Source organism: Labeo rohita, chromosome 4 (assembly GCF_022985175.1).
Source record: "Labeo rohita strain BAU-BD-2019 chromosome 4, IGBB_LRoh.1.0, whole genome shotgun sequence".
NCBI lineage: Eukaryota > Metazoa > Chordata > Actinopteri > Cypriniformes > Cyprinidae > Labeo > Labeo rohita.
The window spans coordinates 32,618,065-32,636,942 of NC_066872.1; the positions used below are offsets into that span (position 1 = coordinate 32,618,065).

An 18,878-nucleotide genomic window follows, 5' to 3' on the forward strand; every position below is an offset into this window, starting at 1 on the left:
GTTAATGGAAGAAAAATCTTGTGTAGTATAAATTGTTTGTTTGCTGGTTTTTATTGTATTTGCTATACTTGTAATTTTTTTTTTTTTTAGTTGTTTTTGCCATGAAAATAGGCTAAGATTCTGACATTAAATAAAAATATACTACTCAATATCTTGTGAAGCAAAGAGTGGTTTGGACTTTGACGGCACCCATTCACTGCAGAGGATCCATTGGTGAGCAAGTACTGTTATAATAATAATAATAATAATAATAATAATAATTATTATTATTATTATTATTATTATTTTTTTTTTATTATTATTATTTTTTTTCCCCAATATCTGTTCCCATGAATCTACATTTTGGATGGTCTGAGGATAAGTACATTCATTTAAACTGCTATTGACAGTCTGTTTCTTTTAACTTGTAGCACAGAGGGAATTAACAAAAAGCCCATCAGATATTCTGCCTCAATCCCAGCGGGTGAGTATGTATGAGAGCTTTATGAGAGCTCATTTTGTGAAAAACAAAAATGTGGTAACTCTTCCCTGTGATTGTCTAATATGATGTTTGTTTGTAACGGTAGAGCACACCACTACGAATCCTGCTTTCTGGAGAGGCTAAAGGCTGTCTGTCGAATGGAGACCGCTCTATAAACAGCTCGGACCTTGATCTGCATCATGAAGACAAGCCACATGTAAGTTGTTTTCTTTTTTCTTTTTTGATTTGTACAGTTATTGAATGTATGCTACCATATGGCAGCTTTCGTGTATGCTTGTAATTTTAAATATATTGTAATGTTAACTTGTGTTTGTAGAAACAAGGTGAGGGCTTTACCTCTCCACCGCTGTACCGCAGGGGATCCTCCACCTCAGTCCCATTAGAAAACCAGAGCACTGTACAGGTATGGAATAGATGGACTAATAATGAACTAGAAATGTTTCATGCACTTTTTGTAATTTACATGTATTCATTGAGGATTTTAGGATTTAAATTGAATTGAATATTCATGTGCTTTTAATTATTATTATTTTTTTTTTAATTTAACATTTAAGGTTAAGATCCGTTTTTTTTTTTTTTTTTTTTTTTTTTCTTTCTTTTGAAAAGGTTTCTATTCTATGCATGTTCCCTTTTTTGGTGTGTTTTTGATATTCAATTAATATGCTCATTTCTATGTTCTAAATTTGATATAAATGATCTATATTGTCCAGAATTTTTTAAAAAGTGTTTATAATCTTAATCAAGGAAGTTTTTGGTGATGCGCTTTTACAAGTGGAAATTGAAATTACTGGAGATGGCATATGGTGCCACAAATAACTTTGAGTTTTAAAACCATGTGTTTGGGATTGACGTTGACTGTGTGTATGTGTGTTTCAGGCAGGGAAGCAGACGTTATGCAATGGAGTATCAACCACTGTGTCGGCACAGACATTTTCCACTCCACCCAGTCACAGATCCATCAGTGCAGACAGCACCTTCCACAACATTCACTCTGTGAGCAATGGGCATACTGTGTTTGTCCTCCTATGCTTCCAAAGTCCCTAACATCAGATCCACTTATTTAAATAATGCAAAACACATGAACTGAACTTCCCTCTCCTCATCAGGTGTTTAATGTGGCATCTTTGCCCATCAGTGAGAGCTCAGGGATGAAGTCAGATGAGAGTGGATTCTCTGAGTCCATGCATCTGAGTTACACGTCGGCCAAAACCCCGAGTTACTCCACTGCCAGCACCCAGACACCACCTGAACTCAACCTACCTGAAGATGACGTACAGATTGGTAAAACATGCATCCACATGCACTTTTTTTTCAAAGCATATGTATAAAACGTAGTTTTTCTTATTTAAATTTAGTATTTAAATTGTAGTTTAACTTTTAAAACTATTGATTTTAGTTAAATGTTTTATTTATTTTATATATTGTTGATTTATTGGTAAAAATAAATTCTGTATTGTACACAATTTTAGTATTAGCACTTCCCCAGTTTAATGTCAGCAATTTTGTTGTATTAAAGTGATTTCTCATTGGGACTGTTAGATGTTGCTCGCAGTGTGTGAGTAAGACTCAATATCCTTCTAATTGTAGGAGACATTTAGTCCCTAAAATATAGGCAAAACCTGACCCCCTCACACTCATTGACAGTTTCTCTTTTTTTGGAATGGTGCTGCGAAATTAATTGATAATTTTTGGTATAACTGATAACATTCTAGTCAGAAAGGCATATTCTGTCTTTATTCTTGTGTGTCCTTGCAGAAGGCCAGTACCAGCTGGAGTGTCCTGTCAGTGCAGCTGGTCACGTGTTTTCTGGCCCTCAGCCACAGTCTCGTCTGGGTCAGTCCTGCTACCCCCGCAGTACAGCGAGAGGTATGACGCGTACAGGCAGGGGTTTGGGTCACTCATACAGATCACCTGGTGGTTACAGAGGTACCTTCCTCTTTCTGTCTCCTTCACTTTTTTTAATCTTTCATCTTTACATTTATGTAGTATTCAGATCACATTACAGAGGTGCATTTCCCATCTATAACACCGACCCAGTGCACTGTGTATTGTCACTTTTGCACAATTTTATTAATCTGTGCTGTTTGATCTTTACATTTTGCAGTTTGCAAAAAGACATGGCTCAGTAAGCGTAAAACTGTCTTTTGGCTGATTGACAGGTGGTTATGAGGCCTACAGAGTGAATGTGCGGTCTCCAGGAGGGGGCTTCATATCCCAGAGCCACACCACACACAGAGACCCTGCATCTGCTCTTTATGTGTCCAGAGTGAGTTTGTTTTTACTTGCTTTACATGCATAACATACGTGACCCTGGTCCATAAAAACCATAAGTCATGAGGGTCAATTTTTGGAAATTGAGATTTATGTATCATCTGAAAGCTGAATAAATGGATGGAATAATATTTGGTCGAGACTCAACTTTTTGGAAATCTGGAATTTGAGGGTGCAAAAAAATCTAAATATTGAGAAAATCACCTTTAAAGTTGTCCAAATAAAATTCTTAGCGGTGCTTAAATTAAGTTTTGATATTTTCACAGTAGGAAATTTACAAAATATCTTCATGGAACATGATCTTTATGTAACATCCTAATGATTTTGGCATAAAAGAAAAATGTATCATTTTGACCCATACAGTGTATTTTTGGCTATTGCTGCAAATATACCCGTGCTATGACTAGTTTTGTGGTCCAGGGCCACATATATACGAGGGCTGTCCAGAAAGTATTCACCCATGAAATCTAAAAAAATATGAGGTAAGAGATTAAATATGACCAAAACAACTGGGCAACTGTTGATTTATTTATACCTGACCTATAATACAGAAATATAGTCATTAATGTTTGTACAAATGCGTCTTATTTTAAAACAAAAGTACATTTTATATTCACTTTGTGTTGAGGGCATAATAGATTTTATGATGTCAGATTTACTCATTTTATTTATTTTTATTTTATGTAATGTATATACAATATATATATATATTGTGTTGGATGTTGTCATTATGTTCTTTAAGTGAAAGGCTAATCAGTTCTGTGCTTTTATATCTTCATAACAGGAAAACGGGTATCAGCAGAGCTTTAAACGAGGTGGAGGCACAGCAACTCAAAGGAGCAGTGGTATGAGCCATCACTCATACACATACATTAACATTTTATGAAATTATATTTAATACTAATACTTATTTTTAAGCAAATGCTCCTGGTTCAAAACAAGTTAGGATGTAAAGAATGGCCCATAATAGATCAAAGTGCCATCCTTAAAGGGATAGTTCACCCTAAAATGAAAATTCTGTCGCTAATTACTCACCATCATGTTGTTCCAAACCCGCAAGACCTTCATTCAACTTTGGAACACAAATTAAGATATTTTGGATGAAATCCGAGAGCTTTCTGACCCTGTATAGACAGTAATGCAACTGACATGTTCAGGGCCCAGAAAAATAGTAAGGGCATCGTTAAAATAGTCCATGTGACATCAGTCGTTTTGGGTGAAATATTCCCTAAACTTTGTTTGTCTCCTCACCTCTTTAGCTGGTTGGAGTGACTCCTCTCAGGTGAGCAGCCCGGACAGGGAGGGTGCGTATCCCCTCGACTCAGGAATCAGTGACACACTCTCCATCCCGCCAATGGAAGTGCCCATCACATCCCAGGGCCCGCACACTCTGATGCCCGTACACGTGTACCCGCTCACCCAACTCCGCGTAGCCTTCTCCGCCGCCCGCACGGCAAACTTCGCCCCCGGCACTCTGGATCAACCGATCGCCTTCGACCTGCTGCACACAAACCTCGGCGACATGTTCGACACGACCACCGGCCGCTTCACCTGTCCCGCTGCCGGCGCGTATGTCTTTATCTTCCACATCCTTAAGCTGGCCATCAGCGTGCCTCTGTATATCAACCTCATGCGTAACGAAGAGGTGATGGTGTCCGGGTATGCCAACGACGGAGCTCCAGACCACGAGACGGCCAGCAATCACGCCGTCCTCCAGCTGTTCCAGGGCGATCAAGTGTGGCTGCGACTGCACCGTGGCGCCATCTATGGCAGCAGCTGGAAGTACAGCACCTTCTCTGGTTTCCTGCTGTACCAGGACTGAACATCTATCCCTAAATAGGCACAAAAAGGGAGAAAGGGGCATTTTTGGATGTTTTTTGAAAGTTACTCTGCACTTTATTGCGCTTTCGGTTACGCATGGTGCAATTGCATGTTTGAAAGACCATGTTCAATAGTACAAAGTCAGTGTTAAAGCTAATGTAAGATGTTTGCTGGTGAAAGTTTACAAAGGTTTTCTTGGGTTCTTTTTATTTATTATTATTATTATTATTATTATTATTATTATTATTATTATTATTATTATTATTATTATTATCATCAGTATTTAAAATATTTCTTTATTTTTTTTTTCAGATTTGAAAGTATTTACAGTGTACTTGGATGCACATACTCGTAACCCAAAGTAGCTGCATTTAGTTTGCACTAAATTGAAATCCTAGCATTCAGAAGCATCTTCTGGTGTTCGTTTAACGGCTCTGTGTGCTCATCTGCTTATTTCAGATGAGATTTAAAGGTTTTCCAGCCATATAAAAGTTTGCAAAATGGTGCCTTTGTTTTTGGGGGGGGTCGCTGAACACTTGCATCGCTTTGCGAGAATGGAGGATTTATTTTCTGGTAATACTTGACATGTTGAGCACTTTAAAAAGGGAATTAGTGGCCTTGTTGGGGTTTTGGGGTGTATGTGTGTTATTCTGTCTGTTTGTCTGTGAATTATTCTGTGAGTGATGATCACTTGATCACTTGAACACTGACCCTGCCGAGAAGGCGTTTAGGCCAAAATTGCTCCCTCTTGTGCCTGAAATAAAAATGTGCAGTTCATGATCTGTGATCGTTTTCATTTTTGCATCAAGTTAAATGCTGTTTGTTCAAAAGGTTAGCATCTGGTCCAGCTGTTTAGCTTTGTATTAAAGTAGAAATTGTAGTGTTTTTTTTTTTTTTTTTTTTTTTTTTTTTTTTTTTTTTAAAAACCTCAGTTTAGACCACAGAATTAGGTTTTTTCACAAGTTTAGCCATCAGTTAATTAGGACTAATTTTTATCACCTGAAGTTGCTTCTCAATTGCACTCAGTTTGCCAACAGTCACAAAGCTGAAATGGTTGTTTCAGGCCGTTTTTATTATGAAGAAAAAAGTTTTCAGTTATAAAGCACAAGAAAATGGAAGGAAAGAAAACTGCTTGCAATATGGTGGTGTAATATTGACATCCATCCTGCATCATATGGAGTGAAACTGCAGAGAGGTTTGTCAGCATGTTTAATGTGCATAATGTGTGCCTACACATTATGCAGACTGGTCTCAATTTTGATATTTGTTCATAATTGCCCATTTTAGGCAGTGTAAATTGGTTATTTATACGTACATTTCGTCGCCTTAGAATTATTGGGTTTTTATAAGTTTTTGCGTTCCATAGAGTTCTGTACATGGAACTTTTTTTTTTTTTTTTTTTAAAAGGCCCAAAATGTACACGGCTTACTAAAGCAACATCTTATAATGTAAATAAGCCGAATAAGACTATGTGAATAACTCAGTTTTGACAAAAAAATGTCAGATAGAACCTTATAATTCTAAGGCGAGGATTTATGGGTGTTTCTTCAACTTTGTTCCCTTTAAACATTTTCACTCACAGGTTTATATTTTTTCCCTATAATGTCATTTATCGTATTAGTTATGAAATATTATATAAACAATGTAATGCAATGTCAAAGCTTAGCTGATTAAGAAAAAATATATATTTGGAATGAATCTAGTATTTTGTCTATTCTAAATACAAAATACATATTTTTGCATGTTCTGCATTTAAAGTACAGTAAAACCTTATGGAAAATTAACCATCGTTTTACTATAAACCAACAAAAACACGGTGACAAATGAACCTTGATCTACACTAACCATAGTTTAACCATAGTGGTATTTGTAGTAAAACTGTGGTTATACAAATGATAATCAAAAAACATGGTTGATACAAAACCATGGAAAATTTTTTAACAGAAATGTGATTTGAAGAAACACCTTTATGTAGAAAGAGAAGTGATATTTGTCTCGCATTGATATGTGACCCTGAACCACAAAACCAGTCATAAGGGTCAATTTTATAAAACTGAGATATATGCATATGTATAAATAAGCTTTCCATTGATGTATGGTTAGTTAGGATGAGACAATATTTGGCCGATATACAACTATTTACAACTATCTGGATGCAAAGAAATCAAAATACTGAGAAAATTGCCTTTAAAGTTGTCCACATGAAGATCTCAGTAATGCATGTACTAATCAAAAATTAAGTTTGGATATATTTACGGTAGGAAATGTATAAAATATCTTCATGGAACATTATATTTACTTATTTTTGGCTTAAAAGAAAAATCGATCATTTTGACCCATACATTGTTGGCTATTGCTACAAATATACCCGTGCTTATAGCTGGTTTTGTGGTTTAGGATCACACATGTAAAAAGCTTTAAAATTGGTGTTACTTTCCATTTAATCGAGAGGACGTTGCGTTACGTGTTGTTTTGAGGTGAACACAAGAGGCCGCTGTTGCCTTATGCTTACTTCAATACTGAGCTTAATGGAAAAACAGATAAATTCGTTCGGTAGGCCTTAACGCGTTTCCCGTGAGGCCTTTACTCAAATCACTTAAGCTGACATAATAAGTCCTGCCATGGCCTGTGAATGTCACAATGCACCAATGTTTACTTTCCACCGCTCAGCTCTAACAGTGTGTTTTTTCTTTTCATTTTTTTTCATTCATTTTGCTTCCATTGACTGCATTTTCAAGTGAATGTTACACTTGTGTATTCAAGGTTATGTATTGTCTACTGATACTAATACCTTTTAAAGAGACATTTCACACAAAAATGATCATATTACTCATCCTCACGTTGTTCAAAACCTGTGTGTCTTTCTTATGTTGGTCACAAAAGATATTTTGAGAAATAGTTGTTTGTGTTCCACAGAACAAAGAAACTCATACAAGTTTGGACCAGACGTTAGGTGAGTAAACGATGACAGAATTTTCTTATTCTTGCAAATCGATACCTTTAAGATGTCTATTCATCATAAAATCATTGCTTGTGCCACCCTGACTGTCTGTTTACTAGTAATAGTTGGTCTTTGTGGTCATGACGTCTGTGTATTAGGAGTTGAGTTAATCAAGAAAGACTCACTCTGACTAGTCCCACTGTACATGATGGAAGCAAATCAAAAATCTGTGGGAGTGAAATTTAACCTCTTGCTGGTCTGTAGGGCAAGCCTGTCTGCGGTTGACCTGCCCAGACATGTTCACATAATACCCTCCCATTCTTAAACCTAGTTTTACCCCCCTTTATTAGGTCATGTCCCATGTAAACCCACCGCCAATCCTTCTTACATATACACACACCGGCTCCTGCGTTCCGCGAGGTCCCGGGATGGCTGAAATGGTCAGCTGTTATCTCGCGTGCCGTGGTTTTTCTGCTCGACTTTGTCTCTTTTAAACAAACATTTCTTTACAAATGTGCTGTCGCTTTGCTGTTGGGTTTTAAGAGGAACACTGCATTGAAGTGTAAATACTAAATATAAAATTCCCACTTCTCTTTTTATAAGATTTGGCCTGAGGCTTTTCTGATTTTTGTTCAAAACAGTGTTGAGGTAATGAGTCATATTCTGAAAAAGCATCGGCCTGGGAAGACACCATAATCCCTGAGATTACTGGCATGGTTTGGTGGCACAAAAAGAGGAAAAACACAAGTTAACTAGTCGACCAAGATGCTTTCAATGTTTCTTGTTTGTGCAAAAGCACCCCAAAATAATACCTGGAAGCCATTTATCTGTGAAAGACAGCAGCTAAATGGTGTATTCACACAAGCTGTTAAGAGTTCGAGACTAAACAGTCGTTTCTTCCCGTCTCCTGCCTTTAAACTTAATGCTGGTGATTTGTCATCTGCCACAATGTCTTTCCTGAGAGAAACTAGATGTGTGAGAACAAAAGGGCTGGTGACCGTGTCATTAGCAGAGATTTAATGTATTTAGTCATCCTATACAACAGCTGTATAAAAATGGGTCATTGTTATAATAACTGTCCTAGCAAAACACTCCTGGCACTGTTTCAGGCATTTATATTGACAATCATATAGACTTTAATTTTAATTACTCCTGAAATTATCATCTTACGTTGTTTGTTTGTTTAATTACTCCTGAAATTAGTAGTACTTTTAAAAAAATGTTTAAATGAATACATTCACAAGCAAACATGTCTTTCCTGTCAGATCAGCAGCCTAAAAAAGTGGTTTTTTTTTTTTTACATACCCTGGTAAAAAAAATAGCATATGCTGGTAGCTATGTTTTGATGCTGGAATGCTGGTTAGGTATGTTTTGATGCTGGTTTAAGCTGGTCCTTTGATGGTTTATGCTGGTCATGTTGCTGGTCCAGGACCAGCATATACCAGCAAAGGACCAGCTTAAACCAGTTAGATCAATAATAATATTTATGGCTAAGTCAATTTCTTGCTAACTGCAAAATTGACAGCATGCTAGCTGTACACAACTGCTAACTAGCACACTAGCGCAACATCAAAGGGATAGTTCGTCCAAAAGTGAAAATTCTGTTATTAATTAAGATACTTTTGTGGTACTTTCGTGCATCGAATTGTGTCGTGTTTCGAAGACTGACACGGAAGGCATTGTTTTAGTTTTCTTTGTGCACAAAACGTATTCTTGTAGCTTCATAACACTACGTTTGAACCGCCTTGAACGTGTCAGTTGCTTTACTGTCTATTCAGGGTCAGAAAACTCTCAGATTTCGTTAGAAATATCTTAATTTGTGTTCTGAAGATTAACAAAGATCTTACAGGTTTGGAACATGAGTAATTAATGACAGAATTTTTATTTTTGGGTGAACTATCCCTAATTACTCATTTTATTTTTCATTTAAGTGTGAATTACCATGACATTTGTTTAGCTTGTTTTTGACTGAAAGATTTGCCATCAGGCTAATTGCATGCACAATTCATGACTGTGAAAAAACTGACTGTTTGTGTCTGCAAAACAGGAAAACTAGCATTTGCGTATTTGCACCCTGATCCTAGTTTGGTGTCGTAGTTTTGCATTCAAGTCCTAAATACTGTGCCCGCAGTCTTGCCAAAACTGTGGCGGTGTTTTACATATGTTTCCTATCATAACGTCTCTTTGTGGCTTGCTTCTGTGTAATGAGCAAAAAAAGGGATATTTTAGAATTATATTCCATGAAAAGCACTTAGGACAATTGATAAGTTTGTGTTGCGGGTCGGACTGGCTACAGACTATATATTTTCCTGTAAACTAAAATTACTTGGATCTGCTGTTGTCAGCATTCATAGTTCATGTTGGCTTTTGTCATTGTGTTGTTGTGTATGTACTTCTCTTTTTTTTTTTTTACTTTCAGCACTGACATTCTCAAAAAAATTCCTTAGCAGGGAAAGTCTGGGTGCAAAATAGTTCAGCATAAATTCCCAGCATAACAAAGCAGGAAATCCCCTTTCAGAGGTCCATTCCAGCACATTTGCAGGGTGTCTTGCATTGTTGCAATCTGCGGTGCATGATGGGATGGGATAAATATCCTATTTTCCGCCCAGGAAATAAACTCTGTAAGCCGCAATAGGGATGCGATAAGATTCACGTCCGATTTTCCCAGTCCTGCGCTGTTGTTTTAATCTCTCCGATAACCATCTTCTCATAACAACTAGTAAATTGAAAACAACTGGATTGCAGGGCACTACAGAAATTTATTGCTGAGGCTCATGCAGAATGTAACTCAACGGGGTGAATGTTTTCTCACACCATTGACAGAATTCAGAGGTTTCGCACAAAAGAGCGGCTGTGCGACTTGTGCTCACACCTCTGTGAGGAGGTCCAGGTGTGTGATTTTAACCTGAAGCTGCACCTCGTCATTTCTTCCCCTCCATGCGATCTCGCTCCTTCATGTTGAACGTATATTTTTCCTAAACCTCCTCCTGTCGTTTAACTCCCCTACTCAATGTCAACATGCCAGTGGCCCTGCAGTTAGTTTAGTCTTGTGCTATGTTTGGAATAGCATACTATTCTTACTACACTGGCAGTTATAATGCGTACAGTATGCTAGTTTTCTGTATGCAGTATGGATGAGCTACTTTCCTGGATATGCAGTATATACAGTTGAGGTCAAAAGTTTACATACACCTTGAAGAATCTGCAAAATGCTAATCATTTCAAAGTAAGAGGGGTCATACCAAATGCATGTTATGTTTTATTTAGTACTGACCTGAATATTTCCCATCAAAGACTTTTACATATAGTCCACAATAGAAAATAATTGTTGAATTTATAAAAATAACCCTGTTCAAAAGTTCATACGCTTGATTTTTAATACTGTGTTGTTACCTGAATGATCCACAGCTGTTTTTTTTTTTTTTTTTTTTTTTGCTTAGTGATAATTGTTCATGAGTCCCTCGTTTGTCCTGAACAGTTAAACTGCCTGCTATTCTTCAAAAAAATCCTTCAGGTCCTATAAATTCTTTGTTTTTTTAGCATTTTTGTGTATTTGACCCCTTTCCAACAATGACTGTATGATAATGAGATGGGAGATTTTCACAATGAGGACAACTGAGGTACTCATATGCAACTATTACAGAAGGTTCAAACGCTCACTGATGCTTCAGAAGGAAACCTAATGCATTAAGAGCCGGGGGGTGAAAACTTTTTGAATTTAAAAATCTGGGTAAATTTAACTCATTTTGACTTCTGGGAAACATGTAAGTATTTTCTGTAGCTTATGAAAGGCAGTACTGAATGGAAAAAAAAAAATATATATATTTAGGCAAAATAAGAAAAATGTACACATCTTCATTCTGTTCAAAAGTTTACACCCCTGGATCTTAATGCATCGTTTTCTTTTTTTCTTCTGGAGCATTAGTAAGCATTTGAACCTTCTGTAATAGTTGCATATGAGTCCCACAGTTGTCCTTAGTGTGAAAAGATGGATCTCAAAATCATAGTCATTGTTGGAAAGAATTTGTGGGACCTGAAGGATTTTTCTGAAGAACAGTGGGTAGTTTAACTGTTCAGAACAAACAAAAGACTCATGAACAACTATCACTAAACAGAACAAAAAAACAAACAAAACAAAACAAAAAAACAGCTGTGGATCATTCAGGTAACAACACAGTATTACGAATGTAAACTTTTGAACAGGGTCATTTTTATAAAGTCAACTATTATTTTCTATTGTGGACTATATGTAAACGTCTTTTATGTGAAATATCTTATTCAGGTCAGTACTAAGTAAAACATAACATGCATTTATATGATCACTCTTATTTTGGTAAAATAATTAACATTTTGCAGATTCTGCAAGGTGTATGGAAACTTATGACCTCAACTTTAACAGTATGCTATGCTTATATTCAAGTAACACATTTTATTTCTGCAAAATTAAAAATAAGCCAGCATTTCAACAAAATCTTCATTTCATTGCAATATGAAAAAGCTAGTTAGTGAAGCAGCCAATATGGTTCATTTTTTCACATCTAGGAATGTATTTGTTAAATGTAGTTCTGCTGTAGCATGTCCTCTTACTGAATAAATTGTATTTTAATGGACATTTTGGAAATTTAATCCACATCTATCCAGCATTTTTATGCAAAATCCCAATTTGCATAAAAATACATTAATGGAAACCTAACTTGTGCTGTCTTACTCAGAATAGGATACTAGCATACTATTCTTACTACTCCTACAGTGTATAGTATGTATTGTGTGCCCAGAAAATATGCAAATTTTACATATGCAAATTGTTTGGACGTATGGAATACCCAGATGACCACATTTGCTAAAATACGCATCTGGTTCCATTGTAGTGTACGTACATGTCTATTTTTATCCCTATCTATCCAGCATTTTTATGCCGCATCCAAATTTGCATAAAAATATGTGAATGGAAGCCCAGCTAGTGCTATGCACTTGACTTGTCCTTTTGGTTTCAGCTGTGTTCAGAATAGCATACAGTGTATTTAGTGTGATTTAGTGTGATTGTGTTGTAATTTGGAAGCGCTGTGTTATGGTTTACATCTGATGTATGTTCATGTTAACGGCTGCCATCTTTCTTGAGTTTGTAGGATGAAAGTGAAAGAGTTTAAAGCTCCATATAGGGGGGCCACAGGCTCCTGTTTGCAGACCCGGACTGAAGATAATATTGGGGCAGGTTGGAAAGTGCTGTGGTGCGGTTTGACTTGGTGGCTGGCGAGACCATTTAATTGTTTCCACATGGAAAACGTAATGTTGGAGTCGTTTTCAAAACGTGAGCCCTGTGAACCTTGAAGTCAATTACTGTTAGCCACTGTTAGCAATATTAGCAATGTTACTGTGCACTAATCCGGCCATATTTCTGAAAGTGACAGCATGTTATGCACATCCATCCAGCATTTCTATCAGTTTATCATGCTAATCATTTTCACATGTTAAAAAGGAACTAATCAGCTACGTGTTTACATAAAACAACACAAACCGCTGTGGTACTTTTTCCAGGATGCTTTGTTTGTCATTGTAGGCCTCCATTTCTTCTCTTTGTTGAAGTATCACTCTGTCTTCCTCTCCTTTTTGTTCTCTTTCATCATTATTTGCTGCAGTAGAAGGATAATTATAGCTTTCGGGAAATGATGCCTCTGTAAAGGCTCCTTTGGGAAAGAATCAGGCTGTAAAATGATTCTGTGCCCGCTGTGTATATCAGCGCTGTGCTGTGTGGAGAAAGTGTGAGGTAAACAAGTTCTTTAAGCTTTCTGTGCACATCACAGTCTGAATGGTGAGATATTTCCATGTTTTACATTCTTCTTTCCAATACAATCAGTGTGAAATAGATTCCATATTCACTGGCAAGTTCATCTCAGCCTAACAGCCTTGTGCGATGTGAAATTTGCTTAAATTATTGTCCCTGAGTGAGTCCTTTTGGGATTTATGTAGCCGTGGGGGTGTGTATAGAGATGTATTTGTGACAGTTTCAGTACCACAGCTCTGGGCCGGACTGGTTCGCATTAGAGTTGCTTATCACGTGTAAATTATCCAGAACTGATGTTAATCAACAAACGCACTTGGACACAAAGCCTCTGAGCTCATCTCTTACTTAGGGGTCTGGCACAATCTGCGCTGCATCACGCAGAACTTTACAGGAATACTTTGGCGCTGTCGAAACCACCTGAAAAACAACTGCACATTATGTTTCACTGTGTTTGTGCCTGTCATGCTGACATGGTTGCTGCACTGCATGTTGTTTTAGCTATTTATGTTTCTCCTTTTGCTTCAAGATGAATCACATTTCACCTCAGGATTGTGTACTCTGAAAATTAAAGTCTGTAAATTTGCTGTTAGAGTAAAAGATACCTTCGTACCACAGTGCTTCTGTAATATGTAGCCATTCAACACATGTAAAGTAACCCAAAACTGTGCCGTAAGTAGAATGTAAGGAATGTAGATAAACTGACTTTCAGTAGACTTGTCTTTCTGACTAAATTATTAACAGCATATTTGTGTAATGTTTATATTACTTACACTCAGGGTTAGAACTGTCATGAAAGTTCATAATTTTGTAGTCATGGTTTTATTTTTCATTTTAGTTTCATAGTTATTTTTAAGTCATGGTCATTGGCTCTAAATTATTGTAATTTCTTCCCTTTAGAAATTGCATTTTGTGATAAAATTTTTAAGCACATCTATCACAAATATTTGACAATAGTAAACAAGAAGTAAATATTTATTCAATTTTACTTTGTTCATATATAATATTTGTATAATACAATATTTAGGCAATATCACAAAAGTATTGTTCTTCTGAATTCTAAATAGTAGGTGCTTTTATACAACAGTCCAGTAAACGTTTAGTAATTTTTACTTATTTTAGATACATTATTGCCAGGTATTGTGGTATTGACTCACTCATAAAGATGATTGTTTTGTTCCTGAATGAATCAGCATGTTTGGATGAGTCAGTGGAGTGAATGATTCAATGGCTCACTTTGTGATGAATCAGTGGTTCTAAATGAATCAGTTTTGCGATTCAGTGACTTGCTTGTTGAATTAATAATTTTTTTTGGTCATGGGTTAATTTATTAATTTTACTCATTTTTAAGCCATGGTAATTTTTAAAGTAAGTTATGCTCGGCTCTAAATTTAGACTCTAGATTTTCATTTTTTTTCCCTTAGAAATTGCATTTTGTGAGGCAATGTCTATTAAAAAATTAAAGCACATTTATCACAAATATTTGACAAAAGTATTGTTGTTCCACATATTGATTATTGAGTGTTTTTATACAAGAAATATTTAGTAAAATTCACTTTTTAAACATACTATTTCCAGGTATAATAAAATATTTAGGCAATAGCCTATCACAAAAGTTTTGTTCTTTTAAATTCTAAATAGTGGTTGCTTTTCTACAACAGTCCTGTAAACAAGCAAATATTAAGTCAATTTTACTCATTTTAGATACAGTATTAGAGATCATTACTTTTTGTTTCTGAATTTCTGAATGAATCAACATGTTTGGTTGAGTGAATGATTCAGTGACTCACTTACATGTTTCATTCCTGATGAATCTGTGATTCTAAATGAATCAGTTTTGTGATTCAATGACTCACTTGTTTATAAAATGAGCTATGCTCTGCTTTATATTATTATTATTACAGGTATTATTATTATTATTATTATTATTATTATTATTATTTAACTCATTTAGAATTTAGAATTTTGTGAGGCAATGTTTATAAAATATTTACACACATTTATCACAAATATATCAAAAGTATCATTCCACATATCGATTGTTGAGTGCAACAGTAAACAAGAAATATTTGGTAAATTTTACTTATTTTAAACACAATATTTCCAGGTATAATAAAATATATTATTTTAAATTCTAAATAATGGTTGATTTTATACAAACCCCCTCCAAAGTAAATATTCTGTAACTTTTATTCATTTTAGATACAATATTGCCAGGTATTGTAGTGTGTTTTTTTTTTTATCCTGATCAAACTGGTTGAATGAATGAATCAGTAACTCACTCAGAATCATTACTTGTTTAGTTCCTGAATGAATAAACGTGTTTGAATCGGTTGAGTGAATAATTCAATGACTCGCATATATGTTTCATTCCTTTCAATCAGTGGTTTTAAATGAATCGGTTAAGTGATTCAATGACTCACTTACGTTTTTACTAAATTAATCAATGGATTGAAAAAAATCCGATCAGAAAATGGCTCACTCATAAAGACAATCATCACAGATGTATTAGCATAAAATGTGCTAATCCTCCGTGCTGACAAACGTGAAAAGTCACAGCCGCTGAGCCAATCAAATTCGAGGACCGGAATTAATTGTTGTTTGTGAGTTTTGTTTTTAAACTCTTATCCGGTTATCACAACTGACTGAAAGTTATGGATATGGTTTCAGAGGTCTGTGGTACGTATAAATTGTACATTTGTGTTTGTTTACATTAGAGAGTTAGCATAACTGTTCTTGACATGAAAAATAGTTTGTAATGCTACTAACGTCCCAGTTTAGTTTGTCACCTTGTGTTTTTAGCAGCACACAGTCTGCAGGTGTTAATGGACTTCTTCACTCGTCCATCTCTGAGGGACAAAGGCTTTGTTTCAGACGTACACACCAGTGCGCTATGGGACTGCATCAAAGGCATGTATGAATAGGTACTTCCAGTTCTCGGCCGAGTACCTTGTTGAAATAAACTGAAATCCGAGAAAGGAGAAAAAGAGGTATGTAGTGCAAACAATAGAGTGGAAAGAAGTGTGAGTGTGTCCTCATGTGCCCCAGGACAGTTCGACAGCTTGTTTTTATGTCTATCAGCATATTCAGTGCTGTCAGTCTAACGCAACTAGATGAGAATGTAAATCGTATTAATGTTGATAACGTTATTTGTTTGTAGTATTTTGTAAAATGTGCTTATTATGCAAACAAATACACTGATATTCCATCAGGTGTTTGTTTGCATGCTGTTTTATGATAACAGACATTTGAGTGACTCACTGTTTTGTTTAATTTTAAATAAATGAGACGCTGTTTATTAGTTTCATTAAATTCATTTGTTTAATAAAAGCTCTACATCAGCTGCATGACTCCTGTGGTTCTCAAACAGGAAAATTGCAGCTTTAAAAGCTTAATTTAGCGTTTTCTTGAACTAAATTCTTCTGTATTGATTATAATTGAAGACAGGAACAGGAATGGGAATAGTGTGGACCTTAGTGATGATTTGATGATCATAACAAAATGCTCAAAGTTTGAGCTGTTGATTCCATTTTGGGTTTGTTCATCCTTTAATGATTCAAGTCTTGCCATTTGAGGATCGTCACTCCATCCAGAGATTTTCTCTTTCCCGTTAGTCATTTTGGGCAGAGAGCGTGACCCGTTGAAACTGGCAGTAAATTTATCTGTTTCATCCAGTTGGCCGTGCGGAGAGAAATACGAGCTCCTGCTAAGAACTTGAGCAACCTTGTTTAATTTGTGCTAACCTCGAAAACAAAACAACTGAAAATGGCTGATTTTATTATCCAATCAGTCATTGCTGGAGGCTTTTGTGGGACAAGTGAACAATAGTCAGCATATGGGCAACTGATGCTGATTGTGACTTTCGTGTGTCATAGCTGCATTATGTTAGGCACACCAGGTGCAGGAAGACAGACAAAGAAAGGAAGAGTAAAAAAGGACAGTCGTCATTTATATCAGATTGAGATGTTTGTATAGGCCTTTGTAAGTGATGTAAACCATTCCCCGATTATTAACTGTACCACCCATCTCCACCCTTACTGCAGCCATTCTTTTCAACTGTGGTTCATGCAATCTCTATGGTGACTGAAGCATTAAATCTGTTACGTAAGAGCTGGTTATTAGACAACAGCTGATTTTACAGATGGGTTTTGTTGTGTTGTGCATGTGGCAGATAGGTGTGGCATCATGCACTGATCTCTATCTGTCATTGTTAAAATGTGATTAAAAAATTAGGTCACTGCTGTATTTTGTAAGTTGTACTTTATATACTGTATTGAATGTTGGGGAAAGTTACTTTCAAAAGTAATGCACTGCAATATTGAGTTGCTCTCTTAAAAAGTAACTAATTGCATTGCTTAGTTACATTTTATGGAAATTAATACTTTATGTTACCTTTGCTGCACAAATAGCATATATAATAATTAAAACAAGTAAAATCTTAATATTAGTCTTTAAAAATATATTTTGAATTTTAGTATGAAAGCTCTGTGTGTATAAAATTAATAATAAAAAATAAAAACAACATAATTAATGATATATTTTAATAAAAATATAAAAAATAATATAATAAAAAATAATTAAAAATATAAATACATTTTGTGTGTGTCAGTAAGACTTGTAATGTTTTTTTTAAACAAGTCTCTTATGCTCATCAAGGCTGAATTTATTTGATCAAAAATACAGAAAAAAACAGTAATATTGCAAAATGTTATTACAATGTAAAATAATGTTTTTTATTTTAATATGCTTTTAAGTATAATTTATTCCTGTGATGCAAAGCTGAATTTTCATCAGCTGTTACTCCAGCCTTAAGTGTCACATGATTCTTCAGAAATCATTATAATATGCTGATTTATTATTAGAATTATCAATGGAAGCAGTTGTGCTGCCAAATATTTGTTTTCAGGATTCTTTGATGAATAACAAGTTAAAAAGAACAGCATTTATTCAAAATATAAATCTTTTCTAACAACGTAAATCTATGCAATCACTTTTTATTAATTTAACATCCTTGCTGAATAAAAGTGTTAATTTCTTTCAAAAAAAGAGGGAATAAAAACAGTGGTGTATATTGTTTGAAAGCGTTTCTATTTTAAATAAATTCTGTTCTTTTAAACCTTTTATTGGTCAAAGAATCCTGAAAAAAAGTATCACATGTTCAAAAAAAAAAAAAAAAAAAGGATCATGTGACACTGAAGATTGGAGTAATGATTCTAAATATTCAACTTTAATTACAGATATAAATTAAATTTTAATGTATATTAATGTAGAACAACATGTTTTACATCATAATAATATTTCACATTATTATCTTTTTCTGTATCAAATGAACATCATCACAGCCTTGATGAGCATAAGAAACGTCTTTAAAAACCATTAAAAGTCTTTGAGTGGCAGTGTATATTTTATTGTATTTCTTTTTATATATTTACATATGTATTCCCCCAAACTGTGTATTTCACTTGACCACTTTCACCAGCCATTTTGAGTTCATGTTGTCATAAATTATGGGTAAGGGTCAAAGGTTATTATAGACCATAGTGGCTTGAATGTAATGAATAGAAGTGGCTTTTAAAGATCTGTCT

The 18,878-nt window shown here is 35.2% G+C and overlaps 2 protein-coding genes across 5 annotated transcripts in view; both read left to right on the top strand.

Moving 5' to 3' along the window:
- caprin2 (caprin family member 2) overlaps positions 1–5,353 on the top strand; it is a 12,698-nt gene extending 7,345 nt beyond the window's left edge. The window contains exons 13-21 of one of the 2 annotated variants that reach the window (XM_051108605.1): positions 411–463; positions 567–677; positions 798–884; positions 1,358–1,474; positions 1,588–1,762; positions 2,237–2,407; positions 2,641–2,747; positions 3,537–3,597; positions 4,012–5,353. In XM_051108605.1, the coding sequence (XP_050964562.1) occupies positions 411–463; positions 567–677; positions 798–884; positions 1,358–1,474; positions 1,588–1,762; positions 2,237–2,407; positions 2,641–2,747; positions 3,537–3,597; positions 4,012–4,574 (1,445 nt within the window). In that variant the 3' untranslated portion in view covers positions 4,575–5,353. The remainder of the gene's footprint in view (positions 1–410; positions 464–566; positions 678–797; positions 885–1,357; positions 1,475–1,587; positions 1,763–2,236; positions 2,408–2,640; positions 2,748–3,536; positions 3,598–4,011) is intronic. The other variant, XM_051108606.1, reaches the window with a different exon arrangement.
- Positions 5,354–5,609: 256 nt separating this feature from the next.
- Positions 5,610–18,878, top strand: part of LOC127164619 (podocan) — a 132,335-nt gene continuing 119,066 nt past the window's right edge. For all 3 annotated transcript variants that reach the window (XM_051108640.1, XM_051108641.1, XM_051108642.1), the window contains exon 1: positions 5,610–5,768. The gene's annotated coding sequence lies outside the window, so the exon portion shown is untranslated. The remainder of the gene's footprint in view (positions 5,769–18,878) is intronic.